Source organism: Lynx rufus, unplaced genomic scaffold, assembly GCF_022079265.1.
Source record: "Lynx rufus isolate CCGP_SWC_20201006 ecotype Redwood Valley unplaced genomic scaffold, mLynRuf1.p SCAF_8, whole genome shotgun sequence".
Taxonomy (NCBI): domain Eukaryota; kingdom Metazoa; phylum Chordata; class Mammalia; order Carnivora; family Felidae; genus Lynx; species Lynx rufus.
This window is the reverse complement of record NW_025814896.1, coordinates 66,933,525-66,953,797: the sequence shown is the minus strand read 5'-3', so window position 1 is coordinate 66,953,797 and position 20,273 is coordinate 66,933,525. Positions and strand designations below refer to the sequence as shown.

General features: G+C 39.2%; 1 protein-coding gene across 1 annotated transcript; it reads left to right on the top strand.

The window, feature by feature from the left end:
• The first annotated feature begins 4,991 nt into the window (after positions 1-4,991).
• Positions 4,992-19,859, top strand: CALM2 (calmodulin 2). Its single transcript, XM_047068396.1, has 6 exons — positions 4,992-5,078; positions 10,713-10,743; positions 17,763-17,906; positions 18,004-18,110; positions 18,345-18,480; positions 19,215-19,859. The coding sequence occupies exons 1-6, from the start codon at positions 5,076-5,078 to the stop codon at positions 19,241-19,243; spliced, it is 450 nt and encodes a 149-aa protein (XP_046924352.1). The 5' UTR covers positions 4,992-5,075; the 3' UTR covers positions 19,244-19,859.
• Positions 19,860-20,273: the final 414 nt, after the last annotated feature.

Below are 20,273 nucleotides of genomic sequence, written 5' to 3'. Positions count from 1 at the left end.
AGTTTGCTCAGGGCAGGTGTCAAAGTCATAAGGAAGAGAGCCATGGCTTAAATCTGGAGGCACATTACCCTTTAAGCAACAGGTGCAGGAGCCAGCCAAGGAGCTTGAGACAAATTGCCAGAGAAATAGACGTATTATGAAGGGGTCATTCCCGAAGCCAAGAGAGAAGAGTATTTCATGAGGAATGAAATGGTCAACAATATGGACAATGTATGTAATGTGGTCAGCACAGTGGCTGGCCCATGGTAAGCACCCAATCATCAGTGGCTGATGTACATTAGTGAATGTACTAATGATGATGTCAATGATGGAGGTGGTAATGATATCTCTATTCCTCTATGTGTCTTCTTCCTGCCTCAAACACTTTCTCCTCTTTGTCCATCTCTACTCAAATTGCTATTTATCACATTCTCTAGGATGTCATCCCCTTGCCCATTAGGTTGTCCTCCTACATGCTCTCATGGTCTCCTATGCTCATTCTTATCATTGCACAGTCTGCAAGTAATAGGCTACTGGTTTTTATTGATTGAGTGGTCACAGTTTCTAGGGTGCCCAATCACACTGGTTTGCATGAGACTGTCTGGCTTTAGTGCTGAAAGTTCTATGTCCCGGGAAAACCTTCAGTTTTAGGCAAACCCTAGCTGGTCACACGAAAATGACATCTCAATTTTTTTGAATGAGCAAATAAATAAAAGGCGGTATGTCAATATCAAAGCTAATGACTCTCAATTTTTCCTATGTATATGAGCATAAGCCCATGCAGGATGTTTTTTCCATACCCTCTTCACCTCAGTTTATCGAACTGAGGATGCTGTGGGTAAGACATTCTCATGACCTGTTTGGATTCCTGTCCCAGCTCTGTTTCGCCCCATAATCCTGGAAAAGGATAGCTTCACTTTCTCAACCAGAGCTCCTTATCCGATCCACAGAACAAGAAATGATTTGAGTACTATTTTCTCAATTCTCTCAAAATTGACAAACAACACGTGCCATTCTAGATGCATAGGAGAGAAGCTGATGCTTACCTTGATGCCTTAGGGCAATTAGGGCTTAATTCTTTCACCTGTCAAGAATCACATAGGCCCTACAATCAAGAATGCTGCTCAGATTGGCCTCTGCGCTTGTTGGTTAGCACAGTTGGCTGGAGGAGAGAAACTATGGGAAGGAAATAACAAAGGATGGGGCTTATGTTATCTGTGTTCTGCAAACTGAGGAACTGGGGCCTGGAGAGGAAGTACATTCTCATTTTCCCAAGATGGACAAAGGTAGAAAGCTGTGAGATCTCACCAATCAGGGAGGGGAAAAAGAAAGACAACCAACCGCCTCCTAGGCCTTGACGTGACAGTTGTCATCAACTTTGCTTCTCAGTTGGCAATTGCCAAAGTCAGGCTGCACTGTATGTCATCTTGTGGAAGACAAATGCTCTATAAATAAATTGACTTGGAACAGTCTCAAATACACATAAACCACAATGGCTTTAAATGTAAGTCTTGACTTTTTTCTCATTTTCTTTCTCATCTTGGAGAGGTCAGCAAGGAAGTTTCTGCAAGAGAGGCCTTACTGAAATTCAACCTAAGAAACCAAGAACTTTCCTGTAGTCTCTTTCACACATGCTTCATTACCAAATATTTGTTTAAAAGCTTATTGATTCAATACCTACAACTCTAAGCATGCACCTATATATTACACTTAAGCTTTTGCTTGTTATACGTTATACATGAATCCTTTTAAAAATTCATTTTCTAGAAGAGGTGATTATTCATTTTGTCATTCAATTTCCTATCATTAAAAATTTCATATGTAAAATCATGCATACTGACGGGGTACTGTGTGAAGAGAGAATATTTTTAGTGACTAAGCTGAGAGAAAATATTGTTGATGGCTTTTCCATCTGAGGAAGAATCAGAGACAAATTTCTGAGGAATACCTTGAAAGACGTGAGAGCTACCAGAATGAACAGTACAGGAACCATGGCCTTAGGTCTGTGTCTCCAGCTTAGATTCTGAAGCAGAGGTACCCACTTTTAACTAACATTCTCAATGGTATTTCATTTGTGGGATAAAGTTAATTACCTCCCCCACCCCCGCCTCATCACATCACTACATTGGCAAGGACAGTAGAAGCATAGGATCCTGAGTTTTCATTAAATAGCCATTCATCTGAAAGGAAGGTCACAGTGCTGCCAATACTAATTGAAAGAGCACTTACTTTATGTCTGGTTTACATGACTGAAAGAAAGAGGATCCATCCCTGGCCTAGTAAATACTTTTGATGGTATGAAGAAATGTCTAAATAGGCTAAAGGAGGTTAAATTCCACTGAAGCTTTCCAAGTATGTGCAGATAGCAGTTACAGAACATCTTGGTCTTGCTGGGCAAACTTCTTCTCAGTAGGCAAGATTTCACCTTGGCCTGCTAAAAATGCTGCTTGCTTAGGTTTCAAGGGTCCACATGCCTGTGCTTTTTACTGGGAAATTTTAAGGGTTTAATGTGGCCTAAGATGATTCTTCTGGACAGCAGCTCTACCAACAACCTTCTTGAGGAAATGCAGTCTGAGCATTAAACCCTAGTTCCTTCCTAACTTCCCAGCAACCCTCTCCTGTGCCTGGCGGGTTCTAGTAATGCCTAATCACTGGCAGCTCCTCCACCAGGCCATGCAATCAAATTGCATGCCTCTTGCCCTTTGCTCTGTTTTCTTTCATCTGGAACTTACTTCTCTTTTCCTCCCTGCCTTTTGCCTGTTTCCTAGGCCATTTATCATAACAGACTCAATTTAGGAGTTATCTTCTTTAGAAATCCCTTTTGGAACCTCTGTGGTGTGCTAAGGTCTTCTCCTCTGTGCCTTGTAAACCCCTTCTATGGTAACAACTACAATGCAGTCAAATTGAACTCACACAGGTGTTCACTATCCGATTATTAAATGTTCCAGGTTATGAATATGCTTACTTATTTGGGGTGGGACTAAGGAGCTAATTAAAAAAAAATGTGTGTGATAAAATACACATAAAATTGACCACCTTAACCATTTTTAAGTGTACAGTTCAGTGATATTACATACATTCATAATGTTGTACAAATATCTCCACCATCCATCCTTATAACTCTTTTCATTTGTAGATATGAAACTCCATACCCATTAAACAGTAACTCTCCAGTCCCCCTGCCCCAGACCCTGGTAATCACTATCTAATAATCTAGTGGTAAGCCCCTAGTAGATTACTATCTGTCTCTGTGATTTTGACTACTCTAAGTTCCTCATATAAATGGAATCAGGGGTGGCTAGGTCGGTTAAGCATCCAACTTCGGCTCAGGTCATGATCTTGCAGTCCAAGAGTTCGACCCCACATCGGGCTCTGTGCTGACAGCTGGAGCCTGCTTGGGATTCTGTCTCCCTCCCTCTCTGCCCCTCCCTGTTCTTTCTCTCTCTCAAAAATAAATAAACATTTAAAAAAAATGGAATCATATAGTATCTCTCTTTTTGTGACTAGCTTATTTCTCACTTACCACATAATGTCCTCAAGGTTCATTCATGTGGTGGCACGTTGTAGAATTTTCTTCCTTTTCAAGGCTGAATAACATTCCATTGTATGTATATACCACATTTTGCTTATCCATTCTTGTGTTGCTTCCAAGTTTTAGCTATAGCGAATAACGCTGCCTTGAATATGGGCATACCAATAGCTCTTCAAGATCTTACTTTCAGTTCTTCTGGGTACATACCTAGAAGTGGAATTGTTGGATCATATGGGAATTCTCTTTCAATTTTTAAAGAGACTGCCATACTGTTTTTCCACAGTGGCTGTACCATTTTAGGTTCCCATCAACAGTACACAAGGGTTCCCATTTCAAGGAGTGAACTCTGACAAGTTTTTTTAAACGTCCGTTTAAATCTGAGAGGTTGGAGACACAAATGGGCAAATTTGTAATGAGGGTAAGGTATATTACAGTGACCACTTGGGTGCTTATCCTGTGCCAGAAACTTTAACATTTTACATTAATCTAATTTTCATATTATTCTAATCCTTACGATAAACTTTTGAGATAACTATTACCTCCATTTTACAAATGAGGCTAAAGATTAAATGACTCCTCCAAGGTCACACATCTAACAAACTGGACCAACCAACACTTGCACCCAGGTCTGACTCCAAACGAGGACCCTTTATTCCACACTATCAAGGGGCTTTGGGGGTGACTAATCCGACAGAATCTCGGAGAGGTGGTTTCTGAGTGACTTTTCTGGGAAAGGACCCCCTGGTAAGAAAGGCGCATGGCAAGTCTAAACGGAAGACCCTTTCGGATTAGTCTCGCAGCTAAGCAGCTGCATTTATCCTTACCTAGATTTTTATTGGTTTCGTGGAGTAAAATGGAAAACGTGTGACCTCCACGAGGCCGAGAAGCTGAGCGCGGGGTACAGGTTTCCTGGGGTCTTTCAGCGTCATTCTTTATCTGCCTAAGGTGTTTTCGCCTACCCCTGCACAAGGGGCGGGAAAGTGTGTGTGTGAGTGTGGGAGAGAAGGATGGGTGGAGGAGGAAGGTTCTCCAGCCAAGCGCAAGGGAAGCGACTCTGCCGCCTGGCGCAGTTGCCAGGACAGCGCGGCCAGACCAGCAACGGCAGAAGCCGCACCGCGTCCCGGCGGCGGCTGCGAGCTCGAGTGACGCATTGCAGGTACGAACCAGCCAATCGGAGGCCGGCTCAACGATCGTCGGGCTACAAATCGCCACCACGATGCTCCTCCGCGCCGCAAAGTAGGGCCCTTCGAGCGCGACTCCACTGGCCTTTTAACGGGCTGGCTGGGGAGTGAAACCCACTCACGTCATTCGTTCGCCCGCTTCCCTTTATCTCTTGCCTCGTCGAGTAAATAACAATGGATAAAGCAGTCTTGAAAAGAGTTAGAGAGGAGGGGGTTGGCCGGGACTCGTTTGCGATGTTCCGTTATCTGGCATGCGGCGGAGGGATCTGGCGGAGGGAGGTGTTTATGAGGCGCTGGGGGCGGAGGAGGAGAATTAGTCCGAGTAGGGCGAGCGAGCTGACTGGTTGTGTGGTCGCTTCTCGGAGACCGGTAGCGCTTGCAGCATGGTGAGTGCGTCGCTAAGCTGCCGACGCTTGGCCTGAGGTGGGGGGGGGGGCGAGATTGAAGCGAATTTGTGAAAGAAAGGGAACTCTGCTCCCCCACACCCATCAGGAGTGGTCTTTGCCAGAGAGATGGCGCGAAAGAGACTGGGGGCACCGCGGCGGTTGCGTCGCAGGTGCTCCCCCATCCTTATCCTCCTTAGGGAGGTGTCCCCCGGCGAATTGGGGGCTGGGAGCATTGCCTACGAGGCAGCGAGGCTCCTCAGGGGCTTGGCTGGGTGAGGATCATAGATCCGGGTTGAGGGGTAGCCCAGCACATGGTGGAGGCGAGAGAGTGGAAGGGCAGGGGGTGGGGGGCAAAAGCCTCGGGTCTGGCATCCCGAAAGGTCAGTCCTGGGGTTGGATTCAAAAGCCCAACGGACGGTTAGTGCTGGCGCCAGGAAGCGCCTTTGTCCGCTTGCGGCCGCCATGCGCCGAGGGGGCGGGAGGGAGCGCGAGGCCCGGGGTGAGCGCCAGCGCCGCCGTTAGCCCGCATCCCCCGCGTGCCGGTGGAGGGGGGGTGCCGGGGGCCGCGCGAGTGGGCGCGGCGCGCTGTGTGGGCTGAGCCGGAGCCGCGCGGGGAGCGGCCGGGGGGCGGGGCGGCGGGGCCGCGGCCGCCGCCCGCTTGACTCGGCTTGCGCCCCAGCTGCTGCGCTGGCACCTGCAGGGCTGCGGAGGTATCGGCCCGCGGCGCTGCGGGGCCCGCCGGTTGGGGACGGGTGGGGGAGGGCGGCCTCGTCAGTTTCCCATCCCCCTCTGGTGGCGAGAAGGAAGCTCGTTGAATCCTGCTCTTTCCGCTCCATTTGGGCTCTGGGCCTTTTCCACCACCCCTGGCTGGACAATTGAAAGCAAATTTTTTTTCTAAGTGGCTTTGTCATTGAAATGAGCTGCATACCTGAAGTCTGTCGCATCCTTACAGTGCGCGTCTTCTTGTTAGAGAAAGTCATCAGCTCCAGCTTGGATCTGAAAGGCGTTTCCTGTTCACCTACGGAAAGCAAGCTTTGGGGTGACTGCGGTTCTGTTGAAAGTCGCTTTTATCCTCCCGCAGTAGTTGGAAAGAGCCAGTGTCTATATCCTATTCTTGAGTACTCACGTGCACTCCTAATGTCAAAGAACCACATGCACAGAATTGCCCCCGCTCCCACCCCCTTGAAAATGAGTCGTATTTCCTTACAGAAATTGCCAGACCATCTTAACGTGCAGCTCAATTCGTTTATTCAGTAATGGGTATCAAATACGGTAGTGATAACAAGAATATACCGAGGGCGGGGGGAGCAGGGAAGTTTAAAAGTATTTTCCTGTCACTTGAGACCGGAACTCCTGGTTTTTTCCTGTTAAAAAAAAAAAAATCTAATGAGGGCGGTAATTTGCAATACCTATTTTGTGTTAACGTCTGCCAAGTGGTTACAGCGATGGGTGTGTCCAGAAGGCAAGGTGACATCTTAAGCAGGAGTTGGGAATTCTTGCCAACTGAAACCTCCAGCCTGTATGGGTGTGGGGCGAGGAGTTCACCTTGGATAAACGAGTGATTATTTAAGTTTGATGCACTGGTTCTGTTGTGATTATTTTAAATTATTCCGGATTTGAATATACTAGTTGAATTTACTCTTTTAGGTGAAACAAGGTGTACATTATATGCATGTAATCAAGATTCTAAATTGTGGGGTAAATTTTTAAAAATGTTTTCAAATGAATGGTAAAGTTTTTTCCTAATCAGTCTAATCATTGAATCGGGAGCTCGAATAGATTTTCTTGGTAATGCATGCAGTTTGTTATGTATGTACGCTTTCATGGTCCTATGCCAGGGATAAGCTTTTGTAGTTCCTGTTTACACTATTGGTGCGTTCTATTGACCGTCATTGTTAATTAATTAGGAAGTTGTCTTAAGGTAACTTCATAATTTTAAAACCTGGAGATTTAAAATTAGGACTCATCAACTTATAGAATAAAAATTTGTGTGGAAGCGGAGTAAGATTGCTCCCATAGTTCTTGGGTTTATATGTAGTTGATACATGCTCATTGAAAGGGCGGGGGATTGCTTTAAGAAGACTTGGGGCCCAACTGATAAGTAAAAGATGTGAAGAGGTAGAAAGTTTTTGTGCTTGTTTAAATAATCATTATTGCATCAATATGCAAGGGCATCTCTGTTAAACTGAGGAAATCCACTATGGCCTTGTTAAAATATATAGAAGTTTCTAGATTTAGTTATAATGATCAAATTAGACCTTTAGTAAAGACCCTAATTTCTGTGAAATAATTTGTTCTAGTGGTTTCTTTATATGATGCTACATAGTACTGTTCTGTCAGAATTATATGTTTACTAAAATAATTTAAAGACTGTTTTGATACAGGTAAAATAAATACCCTGACTTCTGAAATGTAGAAAAAACTTAGTAAGCCTTTGTTGTATCTAAGTAAAACTTGGAATTAAGAGGAATGAATGAAAGCTAGAAGTTTATGTTCCGTTTTAAGCCTATGGATTCGTCTATTTATTCAAATAAGAGTTTTGGATTATTTTTAAACTGCCATTCACTAGATAAGTTCCAAGAGTATCCATGTCTACTTTTGAATGCCACTTAGGAAATGTTTAGTAGGTACATAAAACATTCACTTTTCAGGTCACACATTAGTCTAGATTAGTGTTTCTCAATGTTTACAAATCACCTGTGGTTCTTCAAAATGCAGATTGTACTTCAGTAGGTCTGATGTGGAACCTGAGAGCGTGCTATGCCTGGAAGCTTTCTCTGTAGTGACCAGAACAGTAGAAATTCTATCAACTGTAGAAATAAAGGAGTAAGAACTAGTCATCTCTCTAGTGGATTGTTCTTCACTTTACTGAGATAAACACACATGTTAATGAACTTGAGTTTTCCCAAAAGTATAATTCTTCTCGTTCTTCTAAGAAAATGGCATTCTCCATAGACAGAAATAAGAACCAGATTTATTTGCATGTAGTTGGAAAAGGCTTACAAATTAGAGTGCTAGGGAGTCGTGTATTTTTGCTTTTAGTAGGCCTTAATCTGAATGTTGCTGATAAAGTTTATTTTAAAAGCTTGAACTCTGGTTTAGTAGTAAATACGAAAATTTCTTTAAGTTTCATGAAACAATGCAAGCAAAATCCAGGAGCACTTTGAAGGCTGAGTAACAAAATGTAATGGCCCCATGCCATCTTGTCATCTTTCTACCTCTAAGAAAACACATTCTTAGAAAAATTCACAAATAAGCTTTAAGGAATAAACTATCAAACAGAATGCCGAGTTACAATATAGTGCTTTTAATTGTAAATGGATGGGAAAAGTAAAATTAAGAAAAAAACTTCCATGTGGCAATAATACATTTTGAACTTAACTTTGTAGAAAGGATAAATTTTAAATAGGTATCTCCATATTACATGACAAGAGAAGCACACGTGCTTATGTATATTTTGATCCTCCAAAGTATTTCATAAGAAGTAATCTGGTAATATAGACTGGAGTTAAGATGACTGGTATAAAAGACAAAGTATAGCCGGACGAAAATAGACTTCAAAATACCTGCATATGATACAGTCTGTGAGATCTTTAATGAAGGCCCTGCTACTGTCTGTAACGAGATGATGATGCCATGCATGTCTGTCTGTGGAAGTTGACTGTAGTCAGGTTCATATTTAACATTGTAGGTTTTTCGATAAGTTAACATAAATAAAATAATTATCATTGAATTCTTGGGGCTGGCCCTTCACATAGTTTCTTACTGTGCACCATAACCTTGTAAGGTAGGTATTGTACAGATGAAATTGACTATGAGCAGTTGAGTAACCTGTCCAAGGTCACATGGCTATTAAGTGGCAAAGCTCTAGGATATTAGTCCAATGACTCAAAACGCCATCCTTTTTTGTCTACTCTGCCCTTTCTTCATAAATGATAGAAATCCTGCAAAATGGGATCGGATTAGAAGTAAATCCTTTATAGTCTCTAACAAAGTAAACACCAAGTCAGTGGATTTACTGTGTTTTAAGTCTTAATCCATAGGGAAAACAACATAGGACTGATTTTATATCAGATACTTGGTGGAAGATTGGGATTTGGAAGGATAAAAGTTGGGGTTTTTTTCAACTTATGCATTTGAGCTTAATTATTGCCTCTTCAATTTTAAGATACCAGACCTTTGGCTTTTTTTCTTTTTTTAAATAGAAACCAGTTGAGTTTGCTTTGAGGTCAAATGAAAACTGTTGAGCAGGGAGAGAAACTTGCAAGCTTTCTGGGTCCTTCCCACATTTTGTCATGCTGTCCACTAGAAAAAATGTGATGCTATTATTCTATATCAAGTTATTTTTTTTCCAGAGCTGTGTTCCTTTAAAAGAGTGAAACCAGGCAGTGTTTATTCTTTCATACCAGTAAAAGAATGGATTAATCACAGAATGTTTGATTTCATATGGGTAAGGATATTAGAAGGTAGTTTCTTGTTCTGGCTTCTCAGTACCACATGGGTTGTTTCATGGGTTTATGTACTAGTAAGTGGTGAAATGTTCGAGGATGAAGGCCACATGAAGCACAAGAAGCCTTGGTATTTTTTAGATATGTTTATAAATTATGGTACTCTGCATTTAAAACTTAGAGGTATTGAGTATGTCTAACACCTTTTGTTTAATTCTGACTTTACTAGGTACTAATTTTGTACTCCTCCCAGAAATTTAACCTGAACCTCTTTCCCTATCTGTATGATAAAGAATGATACCAATACAGAGTTATTATGAAGATTGAATAAAAACCATGTATATAATGGACTTTAGCAAATGCCTGGGCATTTTTTTTTTTTTAAGCAAAAATAAGTAACTCCTCTCAGTGTTAAAAAAAAAAAAATCACAAACCTTAGGTTCACTTTGGGGTTTTAAAAGTCAAGAGAAAATGGATAGCTGGATTTAACATTTAGTAAATAATGTAGTTCGAGTGGTTAGAATCCTGGATTCCCTGCAGTTGCCTGGCAGGTGAGGAGAAGTAAAAACTGGTAGCGTTCCTGTTGCCTCAACTAGGACAGCTTGGAGTTTTATCTTTATAATAGATGGGATTTTCACTTAGTTTTTTTTTTTTTTTTTTTTTTTTTTAAGGTTTGGAAAATCCTTTTCATGTCCAAATGATGTGTTTAACCTTTTATAGGGATAACTTTGAATGTAGTCCTTGGACATTATTTTTGGTTCAGTGGACATTTCTTCTAATAGTGGTTTTCATCTAACAGAGGAGGTGAGCTTAAGTTTAGGTATCCTAATTTTGAGAAAAGAAATAATGTTTTTGTTGGATTCTATCCTTGCTTTAGAAGAATAACAACTCCATTTAAACTCTCTAGTATTCTAGTATGCCAAATTGCTTTTTTTCCCCCTCAGTTTTTGTGAAATTTGGACTTCAATATGTATTCTGAAATAATAGCTTGGTTTAAATATTAAACTTGGTCAAGACACTTTCATTTTTCACATGCATTTTCTCTCTTGCTCATACTAAGGAATGTTAGACTAAATGCAGTTTATGGTACAAGGTGAAACTTGAAAGTTTTAAAACTTGTTTCTTAATTTAACTGCTAATCTGTATACTCTGAAGTCACTTACCTATCTCTGTGATCTCTTTGTAGGCTGACCAACTGACTGAAGAGCAGATTGCAGGTAAGAAATAATAAATTGTACCCATTAGATTTCATTATAAAGTGAATAGCCAACCTCAAAATAAGTTACTTGTATGAAAGAATTCACTTTGGGGGTGCCTGGGTGGCTCAGTCGGTTAAATGTATGATTTCGGCCCAGGTCATGATCTCACAGTTCGTGAGTTCAAGCCCCTCATCGGGCTGTCCACTCTTAGCACAGAGTGCGCTTTGGATCTTCAGTCCCTCTCTGTGTCTGCCCCTGCCCCGCTCGCATTCTTTCTCCTCTCTCTCAAAAATGAAGTAAAACGTTAAAAAAAATTATCACACACACACACTCACTTTGCTTTGCTCTATGCAGTAGATAGTAAAAATGAGTGTAACGTAACATAGTAATTGAATCTGCTTTGTCAAATGAGAAGGTACGTTTGCCTGTGAAAGATGTATGGGGCTAACCTTAAATAAAGGCAGGTTTTTGGGGCACCTGGTTGGCTTAATCGGCTGAGTCTGAGACTTGGACTCTGGTCATGACCTCACAGCTGGTAAATTCGAGCCCTGCATCAGGCTCACTTTGGGTCAGCCCACTTTGGGTCCTCTGTCCCCCATCTCTTTCCGCTCCTTCTCCACCTAGTGCTTTCTCGCTCAAAAATAAACATTAAAAAAAATTTTTTTAAGGCAAGTTTTTTGGCTATGTGGGTATATACTTTGGAGCTTGGTGGTGGTGGTCTTTGTTTTTCTTGAAGATTATCTTTCAGACATGAATTCTGGGTAGTTTTTAACACTGCCAACTCCAAACTACTCTTCACAAGAAGAAAAGAGCCAAGTAGTAATTAATAGGTAATTTGAAATATTGAATCAGGATGGGAACATTGAATTTACCCCAATTTAAAGTAGCTAATATTTTAACCTTAGAATTGCACATGGGATCAATCGGAGATAACCATTATCTCTAGAGAAAGACTTAAATCCAAAAGTTAATCATTCTGTTTTACAAATGTGTAATAAGTTGAATTTTCTCTTAAAGAACAGTAACAGCTATTGAAATGAGCTTTTAAATCTTGCTATGGCAATAAGTGAAATTGTTACGTGAAACTTGTCATGTTGTCTTTATGTGGTAACATTAAATATTGGTACTTTTGATTTTATTCTAACACTTTGTGATGGCTGGTTAACATCAAAATGTTGGAGAAACTAGCAAAAGATTTTTTTTTCTTTTTAATTCATTGTAGTGTTAAACTGCTTTTCAAACTCTTCCTTTACTTTCTTCAGACTTTATTAACACAAGTATCAAGCAGTTTTAACTACCAGTTTTCCTGGTAGGCAAGAAGTTTGAAGTGTTCCAAATCGCTAAAGCATTTTTTTTTTTTTTAATGCTAGAGAAAACTGAGAAGCCCAGTTGGAACTCCACTATATATCCCATTTAAAGTAAGCCCCCACCAATGTAAACACAAATTTGGAGGACCCAGAAATCACTAGTCTCCTCAAACATTCATCACAAATACTATTTCATAGGACTGTGTAGAGTAGAAAGCTCCTTAGCATTAAGGACCAAATATATAAGTAAGTTTTATTTTTACTTATTTTTGTGAATTTGACTTAAATCTGAGAATTGCTTTCTGGGATTGATAAATTGCATGTACTGAGTGCTGAAGCAGTCAAGCAGAGCTTTGGAAATAGTTTCTTTGTTCATTTATATTATTTTAAATGTGTCCGTGAAATGTAAATTACTCTAAAGTAGTGTTGTTGTTTTTAATAATGTCTCCTTTAGGATCTGAAGGGCTAATTAATATTTCCGGTCTTAAATTCTTCTCTAATACATTTACCTCCCTGTCTGCCTTTCATTTCTTGGTATTCCTAGTCAGATAGTTATTCCTGCTGTATATAACACAGCATGTTCACTTTAAAATGTATCATTGGGGCGCCTGGGTGGCGCAGTCGGTTAAGCGTCCGACTTCAGCCAGGTCACGATCTCGCGGTCCGTGAGTTCGAGCCCCGCGTCGGGCTCTGGGCTGATGGCTCAGAGCCTGGAGCCTGTTTCCAATTCTGTGTCTCCCTCTCTCTCTGCCCCTCCCCCGTTCATGCTCTGTCTCTCTCTGTCCCAAAAATAAATAAACGTTGAAAAAAAAATTAAAAAAAAAATAAATAAATAAAATGTATCATTTAAGGTATCTGTCACATACCTGTGGGCTCATTATTGCCCTCCCAACCACACATACAACTAATTATCAAAACAAAATACTTTGTTTCTATTAAATAGATGAGGATCAGTCTTCAAAGACTGATAGCATTTTCATAAAGAATTCTAGCAGTAGTTCACTGGAGCATTCACTTTAGGATAAATGTGATCTTTTCATTGACTTTCATCATATAATTAAATTTCCAGTGGGGATGGGAGAAAATCTATTTTATATTTTAGATTCTGTTCCTACCCTGCATTTTCCTAGGCTTTTATTTATTTTTATTGTTCTGTTTGTTTGTTTATTTTGAGAGAGAGAGAAAACAAGCAGGGGATGGGCAGGGAGGGAGGGAGAGAATCCCAGTCAGGCTCCACACTATCATGACAGCACAGAGCCCGATGTGGGGGTTGAACTCCTAAACCACGAGATCATGACCTGAGCTGAAATCAAGAGTCAGGCGCTTAACCAGCTCAGCCACCCAGGTGCCCCTTCCTAGGCTTTTAAAACCATTCCTTGGACCCCAGGTTTAGTGAACCTTTAGAGAAGCCAATGCTTTTATTCTACTAAAATAAAACCCTGTGAGATCACGGACCTTTTTGTTGCCTCTTATATCCCCTGTGCCTCCCACATAGTAAGGACTGAAGAATGGATACACTTTAAACATGTTCCAGAACACCATCTACTGTATCCTAAGAGTTATTCTGCTTCCTTCGAAAATCCCTTCCTCCTAATTTGATTGTTTTAATGTCCACCTTTGAGGTGGAGGCAAATTATTTTCTTTATCCTGATAAATTGTAATCACTGGGAGCTAGTAACATTTTAGAGTCCTTATCAAAAAATGAAATGTTAACAAGCTTAATAAATAAATCAACATTGAATATACTAAGGTACTTTTTAAGCTATTTTTATCTCCATATGATAACCATTACTACTTCAGATTTGTTTAGAAATTCTAACAGCAAATAACTTAATGTAGAAAAAGCACGTTTGTTTAGGTGAAGTTACTGGAATTGTTCACATTACCTAGTCTTAAAAGGCAATCCAGAAGAGTCCAGTGTGACCTTACTAACAAGTTAATTTTGTTGAATGACCCTGCCGTGATGTCAGTTGTTGGTGTTTGACATTTAGGGGACTAATAAGAAAAACCTAACAAGAATTTTTCTTTTTTGAAGTTCCAGTGTAGGGGTAAAACTTACTTGATAAAAATAATAATCTTAGTTTACGTAGTGCCAACAAAAGTCTGATACATGCCCTTTGTGAGATTATTAAGTTCAGAATTTTCTAAATACTTGGAAGTTGGTAAACAGGCATTTGATTTAAGTCATTCATGGGAATTTCTGTTTAGAATGGTGTACATCTATACATAAAGATAATTTTCTTGTGACTTAAGTTATTAGATGATAGATGCCATGTGTTCAGACCCTAGTAGTTTATGCATTTCTAGTCAGTATTTCTATGTCCTGCTTGGGGCAGGGGGGACAACCTGAGTAAAATGGAAATGTCTTCAAATTCTACTACTTGTGGGATTTATTGATCTGTTTTTTGTCATTGAGTCAATCTAGTTAATCTATTGTATGCTAATTTTGTAAAAATCAATTCTTTGCCACTAAGCTTCTGAAACAAGGGGAGTTTGTCTGAAAACAAACAATATTAAATGGAATGGAATTGTCTTGTTACTGAATGTAGTAAATTACCCAACTAGTCAGTGATAACTTGGTCTAAAGCTAAACAGTTAAGAGATTTTAAGCAGAAGAAGGTAATGTGGTAATCTAAAAAAGTAGTAATAGCACCAGATAGTTGTGTGGGTAATTTTATTTTATTTTTTTTTTAGTATTTATTTTTGAGAGAGAGAGAGTGAACACAGCGGGGGAGGGGCATAGAGAGAGGGAGACACATAATCTGAAGCAGGCTCCAGGCTCTGAGCTGTCAGCGCAGAGCCTAATGGGGGGGCTAGAACTCCTGATCTGTGAGACCATGACCTGAGCCCAAGTTTGATGCTTAACCCACTGAGCCACCCAGGTGCCTCTGTGGGTAATTTTAAATAAAGAATCCAGTTAGAAGGCTGTTGTATGGTCTAAGCAAAAGATGACAGGGCCATGAAACAAGATAATGTCTTGTAGAGATGTAAAAGGAATGAAGCAGTGTTCAGAGGGAAAGAGTTAAAAATGTCTTCTGCTTGCATTCCTAGGGTTGCTGGGGAATATAGAATTCTTTTTTGTAAGTCTTACTTGGGGTCAGCCAGGGGCCATGTCTTTTAGGAAGTCCAAAATAAAGGTACTATAGGGTGGGGAGGGATACATTCTAAGAACCAAGTGGATGCCTGAAACCACTGACAGTACCAAACTCTAGTTTTTCCTATGCACACATACCTATGATACAGTTTAATTTATAAATTAGGTGCAATAAAAGATGAACAACAGTAACAATAATAACAATGTGCTGTAATATAAGTTAACATGAGTGTGGTCTCTCATATAGCGTATTCACCCTTCTTATGATGATGTAAGATAATAAAATTATTGTGTGATGATATGAAGTGTAGTGAATGAGGTAGGCATTGTGATGTAGTGTGTTAGGCTGCTATTGACTTGACAGTATGCCAAAAAGATCACCTGTTTCTGGACTGCAGTTCCTGTTGGTAACTGAAACAACAGTGAAACTGTGGGTGGGGGAACTACTGTATTATGTTAAGGAGAGAGACCAGTAGGCTAAAGAAGTCTTCATTATAAGTGGGCATCAATGAAATGGCCAGAGAGAAGAAAAGGGATAAGAAGATTGGTCATATCTACATGTGAGAGAGATAAATGGGAGCAAGAGCCTTTGACAGTGTAAGGAGGAAGTAAACTGAAGTACTGTTGTGAAAGCCAAGAGAAGTTTAGAATTTTTTCAGTGTTTTGGATGCTGCAGGAAAATGAGATCATCTTTTTCTTGACACTTGTCAGACATAGCTCTGAGTGCTTTATGCTTATCAATTAAATTCATAAACTTAGTAAGTAGGTTCACTTATTCCTGTTTAACAAAAAGGAGGAAGCTGAGGTAGTAACTTAACTTGCCTAAGGTTACATTACTAGTAAGTAGCAGAGCTGATATTTAACCCAAGTGGTTGAGTTCCAAAGTCTGCTTTTTAGTTTCTATGCTATATGGCCTCACATACTTAAGCACAGTTGTTCGATTGGGCAACTAGATCGTTACTGGTAGACTTGGCATTTTCAACTGATGAGTGGAGCTGGAAGTAATTGTAATAGTGGATTCATAGAAGAAATGTGAGTGATGGTGCTTCCCAAGATTGGGGGAAGATAAGGGCAGGCACCTAAGAGAAAATACAGGGTTTGAATTTAGTTTTATTTATTTATTTTTTAATGTTTATTTATTTTTGAGACAGAGAGAGACAGAGCATGAACGGGGGAGGGTCAGAGAGAGTGGGAGACACAGAATCTGAAACAGGCTCCAGGCTCTGAGCAGTCAGCACAGAGCCCGATGCGGGGCTCGAACCCACGGACTGCGAGATCATGCATGACCTGAACCAAAGTCGGACGCTCAACCGACTGAGCCACCCAGGTGCCCCTGAATTTAGTTTTAAGCTTAAGACACATGATATATGTTAATGGTGATATCAGTGGAAGAGTAGTTGAGACCAGTGAAGAGATTATGATGGATTGAAACTGGGAGGAGTAGGACATGGGATTATATAAGAGGGAAGCACACTATTTCTTAAAACATGTTAGGTACACATTTTCAAATGGATACATATTTTGCGGGAACTTAGCGCTGTGAAATTTGAAACTGCTTTTGGATTTGCGTGCTGATGGGGTCTGATACCTTTTTAAAAAGTACCCTACCGGAAAATACTGGTTTTGTTACTAGCTCATTTATATGATCTTGCATTACCAAATTTAATCTCTGCTTTAGTTTATAAAATAAATGATGAAGCCAGGTATTCTGGACTGTTGTTCCAACAGCTTTCTATGTAATCCAGTGGTGAGTTAAAAGGAACATAATTTCACAAGACATCTTAAAGATCTAAGATAATATATTTCACTATATTAAAAGTTTGGGATATTATATATACATATATAAATTTTTTTTTTTAATGTTTATTTTTGAGAGAGAGGGAGACAGTTTTCCGAAGCAGGCTCTGCCCTGATAGCAGACAGCCTGATGGGCCCGAACTCATGAATCCGTGAGACAATCTAATTGACTGAGCCAACCAGGCACCCTTGGGATTTTATATTCTAAATAAAGGTCTAAATTATCTTTGTTTTTAGTAATACAATACTTAGCTAAAACTAACCATTCATATCTTGATCATCCTATTGTTAGTATCATTATAGATTATTTGGTGATAGTTCCTTAGATCTCAGAAAAGGAAACTAGCCTATTGCATATTGTTCTGAAGTTTAAAGTTTTTTTTGTTCTTAAATTAGTAGGTTCTTAAATAGGCTTAATTTTAACTTTTGAGGATTACTTCAGACAGAATGCATATAGTTGCTCTATGGAAACACATGCTAGCTACCATAGTCTTATTTTTCTATTTGGAGCTTCAGTAGAAAATAGAGAAGCTTTGATTCTTTCAATCCAGAATAATTTTGACTCTTAAATGTTCTCGATATTGGAGCTCTCTCTGTAAGATTTTAGGTGAAAAAAATTGCTGATAGGTCAATATGAACAACATATTGGTATGATTAGCTAAAGATGTTTGAAATATCACAGGGTCTTCCCACCTAATTCTTTAGGAATCAAAAGCTGATTTCAGGTGCTACCTCCATATATATCTTTGCTTTTAAGAATTGATTAATTGATTTCATTTAGGAGGTTACTTTTTATTGTTGTTAATTTGTACATTTGGATTGGTCTCTCTTTAAAACAGAATTCAAAGAAGCTTTTTCACTATTTGACAAGGATGGTGATGGAACTATAACAACAAAGGAATTGGGAACTGTAATGAGATCTCTTGGGCAGAATCCCACAGAAGCAGAGTTACAGGACATGATTAATGAAGTAGATGCTGATGGTAAATTTTTTTTAATTGGGGGTTTATTTGGGGAGGGGGAGTCAAAGATGGTTATTTAAATCCTATTGTAATATTTCAACTAAACAAACCATTTCAGGAAATGGCACAATTGACTTCCCGGAATTTCTGACAATGATGGCAAGAAAAATGAAAGATACAGACAGTGAAGAAGAAATTAGAGAAGCATTCCGTGTGTTTGATAAGGTAGGTATTCAAGGATTGGATTTGTTAAATTTTGAGGATGACTCTTGGCAAGAAGGCATCACTTGACTTTGGAACTAAGAAATGGTGATTTCAGTGTAGGCTATCCTGCTTTGTCCTCCGTGACCTTTAATTTATAGTTCAACTATAGATTGTTTTTAGTTGGTATATATTTCTAAAGTGTATTTTTTTCCCTATGAGTCTGTAATTTTACTTATTTTACTAAATTTTTTCTAGGATGGCAACGGCTATATTAGTGCAGCAGAGCTTCGCCATGTGATGACAAACCTGGGAGAGAAGTTAACAGATGAGGAGGTTGATGAAATGATCAGGGAAGCAGATATTGATGGTGATGGTCAAGTAAACTATGAAGGTAAGTCTTTCACTACCTCCTTCTGCACTTTGATTTTAAGTTACTGATGTTTGTTAGGTATCTGATAGGTCAAAATTAGGGACCTCCCCCCCTCATAAAGATGATAAAATGGGTTTTTATATTTATAAACCTTTAGCTTTTCAGAGTGTTTTCTATAGATTAGGCAAAAATTGTCACCTGAGAACTTTTTTAGAACGGTTTACTATTGGTCCTATCCATATACCTAGTATCTCTACATTTTAACAAGATTGCTGGGCAATTTCATATGCACATTAAAGTTTGAGAAGCACTGTACTGCAGACTGCTGAATAGATCTTTGTATAATGATTGTAGAACAGTTTGAAAATCTTTAAAATTATTTCAGGATCCTCAAAATGAAATTAAGGTGACTTTCCTTCATTGGATTTATTTTTCCTCTAATTCGCTTTAGTATAAAACTGTTTACTTATGCTTCCATTCAAAATTACCATGTTATACCAAACTTAAGAGCAAGAATGCTTCTATTTACAATAGCTTATTAAAAGCATTAATTTGGTTTATTGGTTAATGATCCTTAGTAATTTTAGTTTATGGAGTTCCAGCCTTGACAGTCTAAGTAAACTAGCTTTCCTCTGTACCATACGGTATTTTTGAGGAAAGAAAGGGGAAATGGAGACTGTTCAGATATTGAGTAATAAGATTGGTTTTGTCAGTCTTTTGCCATTGACACTTTTTGTGTGCTTCTTCTTTTTCAGAGTTTGTACAAATGATGACAGCAAAGTGAAGACATTGTACAGAATGTGTTAAATTTCTTGTACAAAATTGTTTATTTGCCTTTTCTTTGTTTGTAACTTATCTGTAAAAGGTTTCCCCCTGCTGTCAAAAAATATGCATGTATAGTAATTAGGACTTATTCCTCCATGTTTTCTTCCCTTATCTTACTGTCATTGTCCTGAAACCTTATTTTAGAAAAATGAACAAGTAACATGTTGCATGTGGCTTACTCTGGATATATCTAAGCCCTTCTGCACATCTAAACTTAGATGGAGTTGGTCAAACGAGGGAACATCTGGGTTATGCCTTTTTTTTAAGTAGTTTTCTTTAGGAATTGTCAGCATGTTGTTGTTGAAGTGTGGAGTTGTAACTCTGCGTGGACTATGGACAGTCAACAATATGTACTTAAAAAGTTGCACTATTGCAAAACGGGTGTATTATCCAGGTACTCGTACACTATTTTTTTGTACTGCTGGTCCTGTACCAGAAACATTTTCTTTTATTGTTAACTTGCTTTTTAAACTTTGTTTAGCCACTTAAAGAAAATCTGCTTATGGCACAATTTGCCTCAAATCCATTCCAAGTTGTATATTTGTTTTCCAATAAAAAAATTACAATTTACCCAACTGTTGCTCTGAATCTGAGTCATTTAATTAACTTGAGGTCAATTTTGAGAATCAAGTGGGGTGGTTTTTACTTAGTATAATTTAGATGTTTTTATTTGCTTGTTTTTACTCTCTAGATTGTGTTTAGTTTTGCAATTATGACACTTCCTTCAAAAGGTTTAAGTGAAAGATTAAAAAACTTTTTGTAAGTGTATGTAACATGGAAACTGGCATAACGTAGGTGTTTAGTGTTTCCTTACTTTTCAACTTTGGCATATCCACTTGTCCGTATTAACTTCACCCATGCAATGATTTTTTTAAAATATTTGTTACAAAAAACAATCCAAAAGAAGGGGAGGGTGTCATTATGCTTTTACTTCTATTTGCTAATGTTTTATTCATAGTGCTTTTTCTTCTTCATAAGGCAAAAGAGAA

Excerpts from the sequence above, each read along its gene's own strand:
- CALM2 (XM_047068396.1), top strand. Across the intron at positions 17,907-18,003 it reads TAATGAAGTAGATGCTGATG|GAAATGGCACAATTGACTTC; the intron begins GTAAATTTTTTT and ends AAACCATTTCAG. Across the intron at positions 18,481-19,214 it reads TGGTCAAGTAAACTATGAAG|AGTTTGTACAAATGATGACA; the intron begins GTAAGTCTTTCA and ends CTTCTTTTTCAG.